The 19,200-nt window shown below is 44.6% G+C and overlaps 3 protein-coding genes across 7 annotated transcripts; 2 read left to right on the plus strand and 1 right to left on the minus strand.

Moving 5' to 3' along the window:
* Positions 1–332: 332 nt before the first annotated feature.
* LOC108040022 (uncharacterized protein At4g17910) lies at positions 333–2,852 on the minus strand. Its single transcript, XM_017117251.2, has 2 exons — positions 1,535–2,852; positions 333–1,475 (listed from the first exon to the last, which is right to left on the minus strand). Exons 1-2 carry the CDS (start codon positions 2,352–2,354, stop codon positions 796–798), a joined length of 1,500 nt encoding a protein of 499 aa, XP_016972740.1. The 5' UTR covers positions 2,355–2,852; the 3' UTR covers positions 333–795.
* Positions 2,853–3,852: 1,000 nt separating this feature from the next.
* LOC108040003 (glycerol kinase) lies at positions 3,853–11,271 on the plus strand. 2 transcript variants are annotated; one of them, XM_017117226.2, is made up of 3 exons: positions 3,853–4,356; positions 9,064–9,690; positions 9,755–11,271. In XM_017117226.2, the coding sequence occupies exons 1-3, from the start codon at positions 4,284–4,286 to the stop codon at positions 10,861–10,863; spliced, it is 1,809 nt and encodes a 602-aa protein (XP_016972715.1). In that variant the 5' UTR covers positions 3,853–4,283; the 3' UTR covers positions 10,864–11,271. The 2 variants fall into 2 exon arrangements, with proteins under 2 accessions (XP_016972715.1, XP_016972716.1); XM_017117227.1 differs by lacking the exon at positions 3,853–4,356 and adding an exon at positions 7,365–7,522.
* Positions 11,272–13,174: 1,903 nt separating this feature from the next.
* Positions 13,175–19,036, plus strand: LOC108039980. Of its 4 annotated transcripts, none has more exons than XM_017117189.2 (4): positions 13,175–14,310; positions 15,739–15,971; positions 16,033–16,216; positions 16,279–19,036. In XM_017117189.2, exons 1-4 carry the CDS (start codon positions 13,422–13,424, stop codon positions 18,396–18,398), a joined length of 3,426 nt encoding a protein of 1,141 aa, XP_016972678.1. In that variant the 5' UTR covers positions 13,175–13,421; the 3' UTR covers positions 18,399–19,036. The 4 variants fall into 4 exon arrangements, with proteins under 4 accessions (XP_016972678.1, XP_016972679.1, XP_016972681.1 ...); XM_017117190.2 differs by having other exon boundaries at positions 16,282–19,036; XM_017117192.2 differs by lacking the exon at positions 13,175–14,310 and adding an exon at positions 14,944–15,669 and having other exon boundaries at positions 16,282–19,036.
* Positions 19,037–19,200: the final 164 nt, after the last annotated feature.

The raw sequence follows: 19,200 nt of genomic DNA on the forward strand, positions 1-19,200 counted from the left end.
TATCGAAGCACCTACCTGTTATCGACGGCGGGTAATTTAAAGTTGATGTTTTAAGCCTATAATAATAATAAAACTTAAACAAAAGCCGATATCGGCAGACTATATCATATGCCATAGGAATAATCGGAACTACAGTCTTAATTTTTAAGTTAGGAACAGAATAGGTAAATAGTCGTATTTCAACATACATAAAATAGTTTATTTTATAAAAATCCTTTTCTTTATGAAAAATCCTTTTCAATTAAAGGAACCTGAAGATATTTGTCAATTTAAAAACGAAATCACAGAATTCTCAATCATTCATCTGCTTTAATGTATTGGAAAGTGATAATTAAATAAGTAGAGTATAATACAATTTTATACATAGGAGCTGGTGAAATAATAAAAATTAACAGCAAGGAAATGTAAGCTTTGGCAAAGTTAGCTTTCTTATTTTGGGTTTGTTTATGTTCAACGTAAATAATTTATAAAGGCCTTAAACTACTTTTTTTCATATTATCATAGTAAATTCATAAAGGCAATGCCCGAGAATTTAATGCCCTATAAATTTAAGATTGTAATTAAAGTCAATTGTTCACTGATATGAAGGGTTTAATCAGAAAGTAGTACAATTGTCCGATACGACGGCTAATCGATTAAAGAAATGTCATGCTTATCAGACAAATAAGATAGATTAAAATCGTAAAGATGATAAAGCATGGACAATTATAATTCTCTTTGGTACAATGGTATAAATATTATAACTAGTATAACTAAGTTAAATTCAATGAAATCACAGAGCACAAGAAGTGTATATTAAGCTATTCTAATGCCTCTTTTCAGCAATTCGTGGGCCATTTTGGTGGCTATGAACATGTAGACCAGTAGGATGAGCACCGATTCAAAACTGGAGCGATCTTCTGGCTTTAGGAAAATGTTTACCCCACCAGTTAATACATTGGCCACCAGGAAGAAGGTCAACCCATTTTGGTTCAAGGCCTGATTTATGGTAAATGGAACAATGGACCTTTCTCTTCCCTTGACAGCAGTATTTTCTGTGAGTAAACCCATTTCCTGCTCCTCCAAATGGTTCGTTTCCCAGGGCATCACACTGTTGAGCACAAAGTCAATGGCTCCAAAGCTGGCCCACAAAGTGGTGCTACCAATGGCCAGCACCCAAATGACATAACCAAAATTGCAGGTCACTCGGGAGATCCCAATTGCGTAGGCACTCATGACGAACAAGCTCCACAGGATTAGCACCACGTAGAGTAGTCGCCGCAGCTTCCTGACCAATTCGGAGTAGCTCAGCAGACTGGTGGCCACCATCCAGCGATTCACATATATGGACAGCAGGTACAATGCCACGAATCCTGGCAAGGAGACGAGACCCTCGCGATTCGCATTGAATAAGTTGGTCCGTTCCACATCCTCATCCATCACATAGTCGGAGATGCCCAGGCCACTCAATCCAAACTGGTGGATGATCAAAAGACCTGGAGGAGTATAAGGTGGGTTAAGAACTCCATTGGACTTTGATGATAATATTAATTACCGAATCCCATGGGCAGCAGGTGAACATCCTTTCCAGCCAGCATGCTGACCAGAGCTCCTAGGAACTTGGTTAATCCCAGGATGAAGAACGCATTCAAGTGCTCTCCATATTCGTGGGCATCCTGGCCATAGCTCAGCATCAAAATGGCCACGGTGCGGGCCAATCCCAAGAGGATGAGCGGCAGGGCGGAGTAGAGCACACTGCGGCGGAGATGGGACAAGTGCCGCGTCCTCTTGGACACCATGGCCATGGTGAACACAAACAGTCCGATGCCGGTGTCCATCAGCTTGGCCCCAAACTGCCGGCTTTTGCGGTAGGGTCTGTAGAAACTGCCGAAATCGATGGCCAGAATGCAGATGGCGGTGATCAGGTGGGTCAGAGCTCGTAGAACGGAGAAGGCCATGGGTCGACTGCCACCCAGATCAAACTGGCTGCGAGTGCGAGCCCGTTCCAGAGCCTTGCTCCAACGCAGGAACCACAAGGTCGCCACGAACATCAGCAATCCTATGTGGTAGCTATAATCCACAGCCACTGTGACGAGCAAAATGCAGGGCAGGATGACCAGGACGAACTCCACCGCAAAGCAGAGATTGGGGGAGCCATGGAGACGCCACTTGTGGGTCACCACTCGGGCCAGCAGGATGCACCAAAAGGTGGACAGGATCAGCAGCAGAGACTCCCAACTCTGGACCAGAGCTTGACTCCATGCCCAGTCGAAGTCCAGTCCTCCTCCTCCTCCGACCAATCCAAGGCGCTCCTCGAGGCTTTGGTTGACCGGAATCAGATCGGGAATCCGGTCTGCTGTCGCCCAACTGCCCATTTCGACTGGACTCCCAAATGGGCTGATAAAAGCAGCTCTTAATCTGCCTGCTGATAGTCGCCACTTATCGGAAACCGAGAGATAGGCGTAGTCAAAGCCGTTCGTTTCCAAGGCTCAATAGAAAACACAAAATCGAATTACAAAAATGCGTTAAACTTCAAACATAGGAATGTCGCTGATATCAGCTGAAGTATGATTCAGGGCATTAAATTTCGAATTGAAGGGGTAGTCAATCCTAAAACATTTTGACAACTTTGAGCCCCTCAAGATCTAGGACAACCAATTTTGGACAACATTTCCATCACCTTGGCTTGGTTTTTCTCTGTGCACTCACGCACCATTACTATCTATGCTCTGTTTACTTAATTTAACACATTTCACACCTCGTGGTAATTAGCTACTGATAAATCCAAAGCAAACTTTGGTTTCACCGACGTTAAGGAAGGGACCCAATAAATGAGCGTGACGAATGCCGGCAAAGTACGATTGCGACTGAATTTTGTTTTTGAAAAATAGCTTCACATTTAAAAAGTTTGTTCCTGATAAAAATGTATAGGATTTTATCAAAAAAAAGTCATCATCACGGAATGGACTCCAAGAAATGTGCGTGAGGAATGCCGGCAAAGTGCGATTGAGACTAAAAGTTGTTTTTTGTGAAAAATAGCTTAACAGTTTCATAATTTTGTGATAAGAATGTATAGAATTTTATAAAAAACAAGAAAGGAAAGCTAACTTCGGGCGGAGCCGAAGTTGATATACCCTGGCAGAATATTCTGTAAATTATATTGGTTGGCCAAAAATAAAACCAATAAAAACTCCCAACTTCCTAACTTTAAGAACACCAAAGTTATGGCCTTTCCGATCGTTCAGTTATATGGCAGCTATATGATATAGTCGCCCGATCCGGCTCGTTCCGACTTATATACTAACTGCAATACAAAGACAATTTTTTTGAAAGTTTCAAGCAGATAGCTTTAAAACTGAGGGACTAGTTTGCGTAGAAACGGATGGACGGAGGGACAGACGGACATGGCTAGATCGACTCTCCTGGTGATGCTGATCAAGAATATATATACCTTATAGGGTCGGAAATGTCTCCTTCACTGCGTTGCAAACTTTTGACTGAAATTATAATACCCTCTGCAAGGGTATAAAAAGTCGTCATCAAAACTACATTTTGGGAAAAGGCCAAGCACGAAGACTCAAGGCAGTCAAATTTGAGATAAGCACAGTCAATTTTTGATATAAACTTCTTATTTCAAAAAGTTTTGGGTCTTAAGAAAAAATGTTTCTTGATTTAGAAAAAAAATTGTTTTTAAATGAAATTTTGTTTAAAAAGGATATACATTCATAAAACATATAAGATAACATAATCATTAATATTTAAATTTGAATTCCGCGCTCTTTTGTTAATCGATTGAACATATTCGATAGCTCACAGTCGACTGCAACTAATTTCCACACATCTGGCAACGCATAGCAGCGGTATTTTTTAGCGCTTTTCTTGACTCGAAAAAAGAGGCTCGTCTTCGGTTGCAAAGTGATAATATCGCAAAAATAGGCCATAAAATGTGGTTTATTATGCAAATAAAGTGTGCTCACATGCTGACGGCTATCTAGTTGTATCATTCGTAACCAGTTCAACTTTAAAATCAGTGAGGGTAGTGCAAATGTGTGTGAGTTTAGCGTTCTGCCGGCACTCACGTGTTTTTTTTAATTTTTTTGTGTGCATTAACTACTCAATAAGAAGCTAATTAAAGATTATCAAATGTGTTAATTACCAGACTAGCTAACTTGTCAATTAGAGCCTACATTTAGTGGGTATGATTGGTTAATGGTGGCTTGCGTACATACATGCGTACATATGTATTACGTAGCATTGTTGTGCTTTTGCACATTGTGACGTCATGCGGCGTTTGACCAATCGGAATGCAGCTCTCAAGGGGCTTGTCGACGTCTAGTCGGAAAATTGATTTCAGTTCTGCTCGTGCCGAAAAACCACGTGAGTGTGCTTCCTTTCCACCCACTACCACGCCCCCTTCGCTAGCTATACAATTTGATAAATAAACTCATTTAAACGCGAACGTTTGACGCAATGAGATCGAAATACGGAAGCAGAAATTGCACTTTATTTTGTAAACATTGAAACGGGCTATTGCAATTTACGTAACTAATTGCCAGCATGTGTGCTAAAGAAAATTATAAATATCAACACATCACAGCTAAATAATAGGTGTGTCTGGGTATAAATAAGTGCACCGAAAAATAATATAACGTTGGCCTACTTTATACAAACACAAATTTTTAAGATTCATTCCTGAAATTAGTCTGTCAGAATATACAAATTAAATACTGTTAATGCTATACCAAGTACAGTATGTCCTCGAGAGAATAAACAAAATGATCAATGGAGTAATTCCGTTTACAATTATAAATTCACAAAAAGTAAACACAAATATCATATCTTAATACTATTTAAATTGTATTAGTTACTGTTTAAATTGATTCAGTGAGCTTGCACTGTATTCTCTATCAACAAGCGTGATGTGTGCATATTATTATAGATGCAACTAGGTGATTAGAACACGCCTGGCGCCTGACAAACTGGCTAATCGAGAAACCTTTGACCTGTCGTGATGAAGTATTTCATTGCATGTGCAATAAGCTCCACCTTCCCCCTTTTGCATATAACGATCAGATTATCAATAACACACCCAACAATAAAATGCAATCATTACAAAAACAAGCCTTATCAGCACGCAAGAAATATTTCAGCAATCGCTTTAAGTGAGAAATTTGGTCATACGATATGATATGGAGGCGATAAGTCTAAATATAGTCCACAGGTCGTATGCGTAATTTAATATATGCATGTAGTGGCAAAAGTTAAGTGAACCTTTGTACCCCTGATGTAATCATTTATTGCACTACCTGCAATCGAATTACATACATTTTCGAAAAAGAACAAAGCATAAAGAAAGAGAACTGCAAATGACGAAATCACACTCTCCATTTATTCACTTTAAGTGTAATTCCAATATTGTGACTGAAATTACAGGGCAATAATAATACGATATTTTATGATGACTTAAATGGGTTCTACGATCGTATATGTGTAAACAAAATTTGCCCATTAAGGAAATACAAATTCATTATCATGGTCGAGTCGATTTGGTAATACCCTACGAATTTGAAGACTGATTTGTTTCAATATAAGATTATAGAAATATTGTATAGAACTGATTTTAAGGGAAACTTCGCCAAAGTATAATTATTCTATTAACAAACAAAGTTTCTTTTTAGTTTATTAAAAATTATTCTATAAAGAATTATGTGTCTTAAGTTTTATGATCGAACTGTATTTCTTAACAGTCATTCGATTTTCGATGAGTGATTTTTCGTATAATCAAAAAAAACTGTTTTTCACATATACCCAAACTCAACCATTAATTCACTACTTAAGGCCATAAAGTCGGTCCAAATTGCTTTCGTTTGTGGGCCAACACACATAGCACATATAAGCATATATTTTCACACTGACATTTGGCTTTAATGAAGTCGCTTGAGTTGCTCAAAATGTTTTCATTATCTTCGTATCGTCTGTGCCTCTAGATCGTTGTTTATATAACAAACACACTCCCCCTTTTCGCTTAATGGATGCAAATATTAAAATCATTTGCATTTTGCTTTATTTCTTTTTCTTGGCCTGCTCTTGAAGATGTCACACATATAACGTATGTTTTATTTGTTTGCCCCCCAATGGAATATTTTTAATATTTGTTGTATCTTTAAATAGCCGGGCGTATAAGTATGAACTGAATGGACGCCCACACGTGAGATTGCGTATACGGATTGTCTTTGAAAAGCTGAAGAATTTATGTGTGGGATAAGTTCAGTGGATGAATTTCCGCTCTTGAAATTAGACATTATTACGTGTACATAATTGTAGGAAAATGGGGAATAATGCTCACGTTTGCATGCAAATTGCAAACTATAAAAATTCTTGAACAATCCCTAATTGCATTGCTAATACCGTTAACCCACCATGGAAACTCCAGTTTTTTACAGTGGTTTGCGAGTTTATTCCGATTGATCATTACCTTTTCACATGTTTGTACTAAGAGGTTCTATTCACCTTTTACGATTATTGTAGCATTATCATTTTCGAAATTACCTCAGATTGGAACCAGACAAATTTGTAATTTTCCACTGATGATAGGGCGAATTTAAGTGAGGCATTTTCGTGTTCTCTAAATTTTTAAAACATTTAGCGCTATTTTGAGATTTTAATGCTAGAGCTCTTTTATGGCTTTTATTTCATGATTTATTTGACATTTTGGGACTGACAAAGGGAAAAAAGTAATTAGCAAAAGTTAAAGTGCTTAACTAAAATGAGTTGAATTAATAAAATTGGAATTCTTGAAAAGAACTTAAATAAAATTATCTAAAAGATATATAGTTTTAGTTTTGAACTAAAAGGAATAGAAAAATGTATTTACAATTGTTATTAAAACTTATGATATTATTTATTTAAGACTTGATAGCCCCATACAATACAATTGACCCACTGTATTGGGTTATATCCGTCTGGGGCGAATGCAAATGCGTGTTTTTAAATGCCAAGGCTGCCGGCGTCAGCCAACAACCAGTTGGCAGTTTATTGCACCGAAGAGGGTCTGGGGCAGTGCCACCCCAAACACCACCGCCCACTCAACTCCCCACCCAACCCACTCGACCCCCTAATCCACCCGCCGACCCAGACATCGGCACCCTTCGCCGGCTTGTCTTATCAGCTGCTATTGTTGCTACTGCCGGTTTTATTTGGTCTGGTCGATGGGTAGTCAGTCGGTAGTGAATTCGTAGTCGCCGATTTGCCTAGTCCGAGTACCCACATCTACACATCCAATAAATGGTCGAACTGAAAGCTCTTTTCATGTATGAGTATTTTTACGGCCCTGTCGCGCCTTCGAATCGTTTGATTTTCAACTTTCAGATACATTTTGGCGCTCGTCGCGGTCGGTTGTGTTTTTATTCGTAGCGCTGTGTCCCTCTCTTTCGATCGACTCCCCTCTCTTTCACTTTAAACTTTCATCCGGCGTTCTCTCTTACATTTCAAAATATTTTAACAAGTGTTATCAGCAGCCTTTAACAACAATTGAATATCAAAAGTGAGAAAATTACTATACAATTTCAAAAAGCTCATAGCATATCATCAATCGCAATTATCGAAGATTGTTACTTGTAATCGCAGTTATCGTAGGTTATTTCTTGTAAACCCGCATATCGTAAATTAACCCTTGTAATTGGAGATATCGTAAATTATTCCTTTTAATTCCTTGATAACTTTTGCGTTTTTATTAGTGTTCCCTGCAAGTGGGTAGGCAAATATTGGACGATCAGCCCACAAAAAAAGTGCTTTCAATATCTAATCTAGAATTTCTGGTAACATAACAGTTTATGGGTCGTGTATCGATGGTTGCTTATCAGAAAACAGTGCTTAACGAAAGTACACAGCCATAAAGCAAACCCACAATAAGCTATGAAGCCTGCCGACTTTGAAACTATATTAAACTAATACCAGATGGATCCGGAAAGTGGGGAAACTGTGGAAAGTTTTCGAATGTAAATCTCAGTCAGCTTACCGGTGAAATAAAAAGAACATAAACAAATCACTCAGTGCACTCAATCAAAAGGGCCTTATCTCTATCCCGAACAATCACTTGACCTTGGTGCAGGGACCGGGATGACGACAGTTTGTTATAATTTATGTATTCGAATTTCTGGGCTCCATTCAGAGGGGCGGAGCACCGAATCCGAGCGATAAGTTGTTGGTGTCAACAAGTGTTTCGCTGTGAGAGTGGGAAGAGGGCTCGACCATTAGATTCGGAATGGGAATCAAGCCCCCAACAAGCCAAGCGGGTACAAAGTCAAACAATGCCGAAACAAGTGTTTGAGTACCATGTACTGTATGTGTAAATGTACACAAGTCCATTTCAGATCATATCGCTCAACAGGTCCACAATGTCCCCATAGAAGTGTGAATGGCAAATATAAAACTCGTGTGTTGGAAATACTCGAGGGAGTGGCTAAATGGCAGATTTGAAGCGATGGTTGTTTTTCACAGCCTTTCAACTTTATCTTAGATTGTTATCGGCAAATGATTTTATGGTTACTGTATTTGAAATACACGTTGGACCTCCAACGGAAGTACCTTGAATATTGCGTTCGATTATATTATCGCATTTTGCGTTTGTTTATTAGATACTTAAGTTTAATTTTATAATAATAAATAATGACAAGGAGTTTTTTTACAAAAAGTAAGAGAAAAGGAGTAGTAAAAGGGAATAGCTCTCGGTCTTATTCAATTAGTTAATGACAATTGTATATTATATTATATTATATTATATTATATTATATACGTTATCAATTAAGTTCATTTAAGTTCAACCCACCTTAAAAAACAATTCGTATTTGGTAAAGCACTTTTTAGCCAAGCTTAATAACTTATATACGGAATGTATATACATTTTATTTATATAAATTAATTCCTGAATATTCCGGCAATTCTTTATCAAGCATTTATTTTAGAAGTAACATATTTAATGCAATTAAATATCAAAATCCATTTTAAGTAGTATCTATAACACATAATTATGCAATAGTTTGCCAAAAGTGACTGGCTTATCTAACCTTTCTTCTAATCTTGCAGGCAGCATGACCGAGGGCAAGAACTTACCCCACTCGAGTGCGGATGTGCCGTTCCGCAGCAAGGAGCAGCGCAAGCAGTCGCTGATCCAGCACACCGGCTTGGTCGGAGTCATCGACGAGGGCACCAAGACCATCGGCTTCTCGATCTACACAACGCCGGACTTCAGGGAGATTGCCGCGCACCGGGTGGAGCTGAGTGTGATTACGCCCCAGGATGGCTGGTACGAGCAGGATCCGCTGGAGATGATGGCCTCGATCAACAAGTGCGCCGAGGAGGCCATCAAGCAGCTACCCGATGAGGGCTTCTCCGCCAGCGACATCGCCACCATTGGCATCACCAACCAGCGTGAGACGACGATCGTCTGGGATGCGGTCACCGGCAAGCCCCTGTACAATGCGCTCCTGTGGAAGGACATCCGCACCAGCACCACAGTGGAGCAGATCGTGGCCAAGGTGCAGGATCCGAACCACTTTCGCAGTACCACAGGATTGCCCATCTCCACGTACTTCTCGGCCCTGAAGATCCGCTGGCTGAGGGACAATGTGCCCGAAGTGCGGCAGGCCATTCGGGAGAGTCGATGCAAGGCGGGCACAGTCGACAGCTGGATCGTCTGGAATTTGACAAATGGTAAGTAACTTTATTGGATATAGGGTTAACATTACCTAATCTGTATTATTCGTTTCCTCCCCAGGCGCGCTTCACATCACGGACGTAACGAACGCCTCCCGCACTCTGCTCATGAATCTGGAAACCCAAAACTGGGACCCGGTGCTGTTAAAGACGTTCGGCATCAAGGAGAGTATGCTGCCCACCATCCACAGCTGTTCGGAGATCTTTGGCAAGGTCACCTCAGAGCGGAGTCCACTGCGTGGAATGACCCTAAGTGGTATCATGGGCAACCAGCAGGCCTCGTTACTTGGCCAGATGTGCGTGAAGCCAGGTCAGACTAAGAACACATACCGCTCCGGCTGTTTCCTGCTGTGCAATACGGGCGATAAGCCTGTCTTCTCGCGACACGGACTGTTGACCACTGTGGCCTACAAGCTGGGTCCTCAGGCCCCGACGATATACGCCATCGAGGGAGCAGTTTCGGTCGCCGGACATGCGCTTTCCTGGCTCCAGACCAAGATGCGCATTCTTCCGGACTCCAGGGATGCGGAGAAGTATGCAGAGATGGTGCCCACGTCGGGGGATGTGTACTTCGTTCCCGCCTTCACAGGATTATACGCTCCTTATTGGCGGCAAAATGCCCGAGGCATCATTATTGGGCTAACGCAATTCACCCGGAAGAATCACATAGTGAGGGCTGCCTTGGAGAGCATCTGCTTTCAGACCAGGGATATCCTGGAGTGCATGCATCAGGAGTGCGGCTACGAGATCAACAAACTCCATGCCGACGGCAAGCTGACCACGAACAATCTGCTGATGCAGCTCCAGGCGGACACCATTGGCCTGCCCGTCTTCCGATCTCAGCTGATGGATTCCACGGCATTCGGCGCTGCTATGTGTGCCGCCCAGGCGGAGGGGGTGAATCTCTGCCAGTTCGATCCCGAGAAGCGTTACTACGAGAACGTGCACTACGACACCTTCCTGGCCACCACCACAGATGTGGAGCGCAAGGAGCGCTACGGCAAGTGGAAGCGGGCGGTGGAGCGCAGCTTGGGGTGGGTCATTAAGCAGAAGAAGACGCGAGAACACACGGAGGAGAACTACCGCATGTTGTCCTCGTTGCCGGCGAGCATCTTTCTCATCAGCAGCTTTGCCATGCTGGTGCACTCCCTCGCCGCAAGTGGCCACTAAGGATGACTCCCTACCAGAAGGTTTGCTGCCTGACATTCGGATCGATTCTTGGTTGTGATAGTAGTTATTTTTCCGGATTTCGTTTTGAAACTTACACACTGTACATAGTCCTTAAAGGACAATGGGTGGTTGAACGTGCTTTAAACCCTGTAAATAGTTGATTACGAAGGGCTGGCCAAGCTCCGACCTATTTTAAGTATCTTGACTATCCTATTGTGTTTTCGTTGTATATTCTTTACTTCTTAGCCGTAGTTCCATTGACGATGGCAATACGCACGGCCATATCAGCGGAATTGTATATAGCCAAAGTGCAAACGACATTTCTAATTTAAGTAGGTTCCGTACTCGTATGTGTATGTTTTTGTAGTGATTACGCCCCTTAAACAATAAACAGAAATAAAACGACAACTTTGCGTCTTATTGCGAATTACCAGGAATTTCAGTGCAATATTTGCTCGATCGCTGATTAAGCCCCCCAAACGTTGATGCGATAATGAGAAGTCGGGGTGGGCAAAAGTCGAAGATGGGTTGCTCTAGGAAATATTTGAGTATAAAACATTATATCTTCTTTGGAATTGCGTAGAGCTTACAGATTTTTGGTAACTGTTATACGTTGCATCTTTGTAATAAAGATAAAGTGATGTAATCTTATAGTCATATTTAAGTTAGGCTTAGATTTCCGCAATAGCTATCAGGGTATAAAAACCATAGGCGCTTGAACCCCTATCTAGAGTGTTCCTATGTGAAATCTCACTCAACGTGGGGTAAGTTCTTATATCTGGTGCGTTATCAGGCAGCGGAAATGTCTGGTATCAGTAAAATATGACTGAAGTAATCGATTGATTAATAGCTGGTGGGTGTGTGCTTTGTTTTTGGAGGGGTGGTATTTAAACGTTTTTAAATCTTTAAGGTGTGTCACGGGTAAGGTGTGGAGATATCAAATTACTTATATAGATGAGACCACCACGGACTAATTAAGTCGTATTTTAGTGCTAATTGTGAAATTTAAACTTTCATTCACGTTTCTAAAGAATCTTCTAGATTATGTCCAATAAAAAAGTCATTAAAAGAATTTAATGATTTAATTTTTCAGATAAATACAAATAAAAATAAAAGATTGTTAAACGACTTTCAGTTTTAAGTCGTAAAGATATGAGCTCATAAAAATTTATAAATTCATCAAAGCTGTAAATGACGACGGGGTCACCAATTACCATATATTATTTTTTTGGTTTATATATGTGGAGACCAAAGTGTTATCAATTGAATGTAGGAATATCTGTAGTGGACACCTACTGTGCGGCACCATTTTAAAGAATGAACTCAGGGAAACTCATAAAAGGGGTAAAAGCAATAAACCTGAGAATGGAAACCTAGACAAGCCACAAGCCAAGCTAAGTTAGCTAGTACCCACTGTACGTCTTTCAGCTGGGGTCTCATTTAAATTGGATCTACCGATTACCCCAGCACACTCACTCTTGCAAATGGGTTCTCACACAGATTCTGGCGTGCAGGTTGCGAGCAACAACAACAAGTGGCTGTTATTACTGGTGGTGTTTTCGGTTTTATTATTATCCAGGTAGTCGCGCAGCAGGCAAAAGGTAAGGTAACGAAAACAAATGCTCACCTTTGGCAACAACAAAGAAATTGATTTTCCCTGTTCGTCTTTAAAGATTTTTCTGAATCAGTGCAGCAAAAGCAACAACTAGAACCGGAATCCGTTTGAAGTTGTAGCGCGCGCAACACACACGGATACTCACAGGTATAAATCCCGGAGTGGAGTTGGAGTTGGCTCGAGTGGGTGTCAGTTGCAAGTTGCCTCGAACTCCTACACTTCAAGAAAACAGGGCTTTAAATTATAATTACATTTCGATTTGAAAGGAAACATATTTAACTATAAGACTTAAGGTTAATTTTAAATTTGCAAGCTAACTAAGTATGGGTTTATTTTTTCGCAATACATAAGCAAAAGATTGATTTTAACAATTTAATAACTTTTAAATGAGTTTTGATTATATATTATTTATATTTAATTTTTCTGCTTTCAGTTAGATGATTTTCAAAACATTACGAGAGTTCGAAACATGGTAGTTTAGTCTATCTGCAATATATATATTTTTTGGACGGGATTATTTGAAATTTACTGATCTTATAAGCAATAAAATCGTATAAGCAATAATTTATTTAAGATTAACGTGGTATTCCAATCCGTTTGGCTAACAATTTTTGCCCAGTGTAAGTTCGATCTCAAAAGTTCGAGAGGATCCGAGTGCGATCGAAGACCAGAACTATCTCTCAGTTGCGTTTGAGTTGCGAGCACGGTTTGTCGCTGTATCTCCACTCTCTGCGAATCTTCGAATCCGCGGCGGCGTCTTATGGGTTTCTGTGTGTGGTGCCTTGTTTATGTTAATCCGATATTTATATATATACAGGCGAAATATTGCAAAATTAGCAATAAATTCGGCCAATTTATCGGAGTTCGGTTTTAGAAGCGTGAGACCCGCGAGTTGAAGGCATTCGAAAAATGAGTGTGCAGCAAAAGTGATCGCTGGAAGTGGATGAAGTTAAAGGGTCAAACCGGTTTTCGGACAACAGCCATGGAGTTGCCACCAGCAGCAGCAACAACAAATGCGTCGGCATCCTTGCAACGTGTCGCCTCGGAATCCGGTCTTGGTCGGGAACGGGAACGGGAGCAGGAACAGGCAGCAGCTGCTCCGCCTGGCCAAATGATGGGCCACCACTATCATTACATCCAATATCCGGCGCATTTCCAGCCGCAGCAACTGCAGGAGCAGCAGCCGCAGCCACAACAGCTGCCAACTTGCCAATGTCCCTGCTCCTGCGGTCGAGCTCCTCCTCCTCCGCTGCAGCACAGTAATCCCAGCCAGAATGCTTCAATGGCCGTGGCTGTGCTGGTCCACCAACAAACCCCCAGTCAACAGGACCCAGCGAGGAGTTCGCCCATCAAAACCCAGTCGGCCCAGTCCCTGCTCAACCACTCCTACCAGGCTCTCCACGAGGAGCAGCAGCATCAGGAGCAGCTCCAACTGGACTCCTCCGCCGGAGCCGGGAGCTGTGATTGTGATCTGGAGTGCACTTGCCCAGCCACCGGAGGCAACTCCTCCTTGGCCCAGCACAAGAGGAGTCTGCTAGCGGATGCCATGCTGGGAGCCGACGAGATCACGGTTAGTGAGTCCGACAACAACAGCACCATGATCAAGAAAAAGAAGCCGCGATCTGGCGGAGGAGCGGGTCAGCTTCCGCCGAAGACACAGCCCACGGGTGATAGTTGCAACGATATATACCACGACACTGAGCTGGACGGAGGAGGAGCAGTGACAGCGTCTCCTGGCTCGGGAATCAAGTCCCAGATCTTGGATGATAATCGCCCACCTCTGCCGCCACGCCCACCGCCCAGACCCAGGAGCAATGCAAATGGTTCCATAGGTGAGTGATCTCTCCACGGTTTCATTTGGAAACTCGTTTTGTAATCCATGTATTACTTAAAGATAAATCCTCATTCAATTGAAATCTCTTACAGTCGATTAGCTTGTAATGTAAAAGAGATTACAAATACAGGTCTTCTTAATTCGTTAATAACTATTTTGTATAGACGTTGAATTTAAAACAAATGGAAAGCTTGTAGTCTGTTGCTTGAAAATTGGAGAATGTCTGTTCACGTATGTTATTTATTAGTTAGCAACAGACTTTTGACTTAGTAGAAAGAACAAAACCAAAGAGGGACTTAAAGTTTTTTTTTGCTGAATCTTTTACACATCTGACCCAGTCTTAAAAGTCTTTGAAAGTAAATGTATGTAAATATCTTCCACTGAAGTCTTGGCTAATATCAACGATATGTACGAACATCATTTCCGAAGAATTCTTTGTGCTAATTTCATGGGAATATATCAACACTATGTTTATTAGTAGTAATTAAATACGATTAAAGGCCATTAAAGAGCGATTAGTTGGATTTCAAATATTTATAACATCTTTGTTTAAGGGTATTGCAACATTCGCTGTTGATTTTCGCACTGATTTTCCATCAGTGCTGTCGGTGAAGCTCACTCCCACTCCCACCCGATGAATCACCCCACTCGCCTGGTCACAGATTTCGTGTCACTGATTTGCCGCCCGTTGCGAACGCAGCTTCCGCTTGGTGCCGTGCTTCCTCATCCGCATTTCCTGCGCCTGCGCCGGAGGAGGCTGCTCTCGCTCTCTCCGGGAAGCTCTCTATTTCTCCTGGAGCTGGTGCAAAATATTTGCTCGGGGGGTTGGCGCTGTGCGAATGTCAGTCAGGATTTCAGTTGACACCGTTCCTGTAATTGCAGCGCACACTCTGGCGTCGCGACGCCTCCCAGCTTCTTTTGCTCTATCTCCAGCATCCAGCATCCGCCACCCGGAGACCCCCACTCCAGTCGCCTTGGTCCGCGCAGCTGCCAGCGGAGGCACCTCATCCCATCTCCAGCCTTCTCCGCATCTCAGCCAGCTCCCACGGCTGTGTAGATATTTTTCTGTTTCGCTGCGGTGGAAAAAAAAAGAAGAAAGAGTGCGAAAACGGGGAAAACGTGTTCCGGAATTTCCAGCGATTCACCAGCTCCTCGCCAGGATGTGTTCTTAGGCGATAGATCTCAGCCTATTGTTGGCCACATTTAAGTGCCCTAGAGAGTCCGTGTAACCAAGCAGTCACCATGCACGGCTATCCGGTGATGCAGTTCGTGCAGTACAGCATGCCCCCGCCCTGCTCCTGGGTGCCAGCTCCTCCGCCCTCCTCGGGCAATGTGGATGGCCATCATCGCGGCTCTGGTTGGGATTGGATGTTCCACCCTCTCGCCGCATCTCCAACTAAATGGAATTTTCACTTTCTACTTGCAGTCCATCGCCATGGAGCTGGGATCAAGAAGTACGTGGTCTGGTGTCTCATCTGCGGCGGCTTCAGTTGCCTGCTGGGCGTGCTCTTCCTGGGCGTCTACTTCCTGCTCCATTCCTACACCATTACGGTGGGTAACTTCGAGACGGTGCCCACCTTTGTGCCCGCCACCCTGCTCATCCTCACGGGCGTCTGCATCATGAGCCTGGCCAGGCGTCGGAATCGCTATAGTTATCTGGTATGGATACACTTCGAATTCCCCTACAAGCCTTTATTAATCAATTGCCAATCCCCTCCAGATTAAGCTATCTGGAGCCTGTGGCCTGGTCTCCGCCTTAACCTGCGCCCTGGTCACCGTGACCACCACTGTGCTCCACATGAGTCGTCTGCAGGCGTTGAGGGAATGCGAGTATGCCCAGAAGACGAGGACTTGCACCTGCTACTCGGACCTCATCGAATCCCAGGTGGATCGCGTGGATAAGGGTGAGTTGTCACTGTGATGAGCTAGACTTCTTGGCTAATCCCTTACCTCCATTCCTTTCTAGAAGGAGTGCGCCTGGTGTTCGACTCCCTCTCGGATTGCGGGGTCGTTCATGGCTCCCTGTACTCCTGCCTGAGGGCCATCTTTGGCCTGTCCGTGGCCGGAGTCCTCATTGCCGTCTTCAGCTGCATGTTGGTGTACCAGCTGCTGAGTCACGAACGGAAGAAGATGTACTGGGAGCAGCTGGAGCTGCGCTGCAGATCCTTGTACGCCAGTCAGGCACCTCCTCCTGCCTTGGGTCCTGGCAGGATGTTGAACTGCAGGTGCTGCGAGCAGTGCCACGCCCACCGCCAGTTGACTCTGCCGCTGCAGGCCACCGCCTATCCGTGGGATGAGGCCACAGTGGCCGCCGCCGCAGCAGCCGCCGGAGGAGGAGGTGGGGAGCAGCGTTTCTGGACCGCCCAACCGCCGGGTAACTTCTACTCCCCGAATCCCGGAGGCGAGGATGCGGTGGGAGCCTGCCGGAGTGGAGAGCGGGCAGTGGGAGCGGGTCGCAGCAGCAGCGGATGGAGCTGGCCACGAATGCCCTGGCAACGGACCACTCCTGACACGGGAAGACGCTTCCGACAGGCGGCCGCCAGTCCGGACTCGCAGTACGGCTTCAGTTCGTCCACGGCCGTGCAGGGCGATGGCAACCAGATGCTGATCGAGGAGCCCGTGGTGGCCGCCGCCTACAGCGGAATGCCGCCGCCCAATGCCCTGCCCTACGGAGTCTGGGGTCCTCCGCCGCCGTACAGCGATCCCAATAGTCCGGCCAGGCGGGGCTACTACCAGTACCTGCAGCCCACGGCCTGCCTGGTGGGCAATCCGGGGACTGTCGCCGTCACCCTGACCCAGGAACAGATGCATCCGACCATGCAACACCAGCATTCGCATCCCCAGCAACAGCAACAGTTGCAACAGATGCAACTGCAACGCCTGCAGGTGCAATCGGCCACCTTGGAACGGATGGATGGCCTCAGCAGTGCTGGCAATGTCAGCACCCTGGTGGCGGCCACACGCTCCTCCGCCTACAAGTCCAAGGCGGAGTATGAGAACACGCCATCGGACAGCGATGGGGGAAATCCCCGGGAATCCAGAGAGCGCTGTTCCAACACCCTGCCCACGAGGAAACTTAAGAAGCGTCTGGAGGCGGGCACTGGAGCCAAGAGCATCGGACCGCAGAGCAATCCCGGCCAGCAACGACCCAATGTCCAGCAGCTGTTCGCCAAGCAGGAGCAGCAGCAGCAGCAGCAGCAGGCGGTCCAGGCCAATCCGCAGCAGGCGCAACCGCAGACGGCGGGCGTGGAGAACAGTGGCTACCAGGACTCGAACGGAGCCATTGCCAAGGATCAGGCGGTGGGAACGGATCCCGCCGAGTCGGAGGTGTACTTCGCCGACGTGAGCAGCTGCTGCAACATGTCCGTGAAGAACGACAGCTACTACGACAATGCCCAGCGCCACCAGGGACACCATCATCATCACCAGCACAGCAATTGCAGCCACAGCAGCGGGCAGAGCAACGCCAACGAGGATTACCTGGCCCAGCGTTTCGGTCGGGGAAGGGAGCACTCCGTGCGGAGTCGACTGCCCATTCCGCAGACGAGGCGGGAGGATGACTACGAGAGCTCCAACCTGAACATGCCCACGCTGAAGGAGCAGCAGCAGCAGGCGCAGCAGCTGCAGAAGGAGATCTCGCGCCAGAGCATGTGCTCCGTGGAGTCGGAGGCCAAGACGGAGTTCACCGACCTCTCGCCATCCACGCCCTGCGGCGGTAATCTTCCCCTGCCGCCGCCGGCGAACTTTGCCAGTGATCCGCCGACGACGGGTCAGCAGTCGCCCAGCTTCGTGGCCTCGTTCCCCTACTCCTCGGAGTCGCAGTGCCTGGAGGCGCATCGCCGCTCCACGAAGAACATCCACGAGCTGCTGATCGCCGGCGTGGGCGGCGGAGCCTCCTCGGCGGGCGGCGACTCGCACTACGAGGTGATCAACGACCGGGGCAACCAACCCAATCCCTACCAGCTGCAGCGATCGCAGCAGGCCAAGCACAAGGCGAAGTCCAAGACGCGATCGCGGGAGCAGCTGGACATCTATGGCAGCGGAGCCGAGCGGTCCGACTGGTCCTCGGATGGGGGACGCTTGTGAGATCCCGATGACCAGGAGGTGTTTGTCTAGCAGCGGTTTCACCTTCATTATATTCTCTAGGGATCAGTGATGGGAACTGGGTGGTTTATGTATGACCAAGTACCAAATTTAACACCTATTCCTCAGTCTCTTGTCTATCATATGGTATAAGTATCATTCGTTTATTTGGTTATATGACCTGGATACCCCCCATCACTGCCCGTAGAGCCACCTTTCATTTAGAATCGTCGCATTTGTAATGTTTGCCATCCAAAAGGGAACTCTATTCTATTTAAAATATCCTCTCTCTCTCCCAAAATTATTATCGAAGGTCCTCGGGGCCCCAAAAACCTTGCTTTAACTATTTTACGCGATATCCTTTGCATAGTTTACATAGAACACATATATATAACTTAACACATATGGTAGCATTGAATTGAATGTTGACAACTTGTAGCAATGATAATCTATGGATATTATATACAAATTATGTTATATTTACCTGCGTATTTACATAGTTGCGTATACAGTATACACACAACCATATACACATACAAATATATGACTAGTTAGTTAAATGTTAGAGCGCCAGTTAAATTTATTAAAGAAATACACCAAGTATAACCAAAACATTTTAACAAAAGCGCATTGGATTTTTAATGGGATGCTAAGTTGAAGGGAAATCAACTACAGAAAAATAAATATTTAAAATTATGATGGATGAAATTAAATATCACCCTCTTTTTAAATGTTGCACTAAAAAAGTTTATTTTCCATGACTTATTAACCCCTTATAGATTGCCTATAATTTACGATGAAAAGA

The sequence above is a fragment of the Drosophila rhopaloa genome, unplaced genomic scaffold (genome assembly GCF_018152115.1).
Source record: "Drosophila rhopaloa isolate 14029-0021.01 unplaced genomic scaffold, ASM1815211v1 contig_163, whole genome shotgun sequence".
Taxonomy (NCBI): Eukaryota; Metazoa; Arthropoda; class Insecta; order Diptera; family Drosophilidae; genus Drosophila; species Drosophila rhopaloa.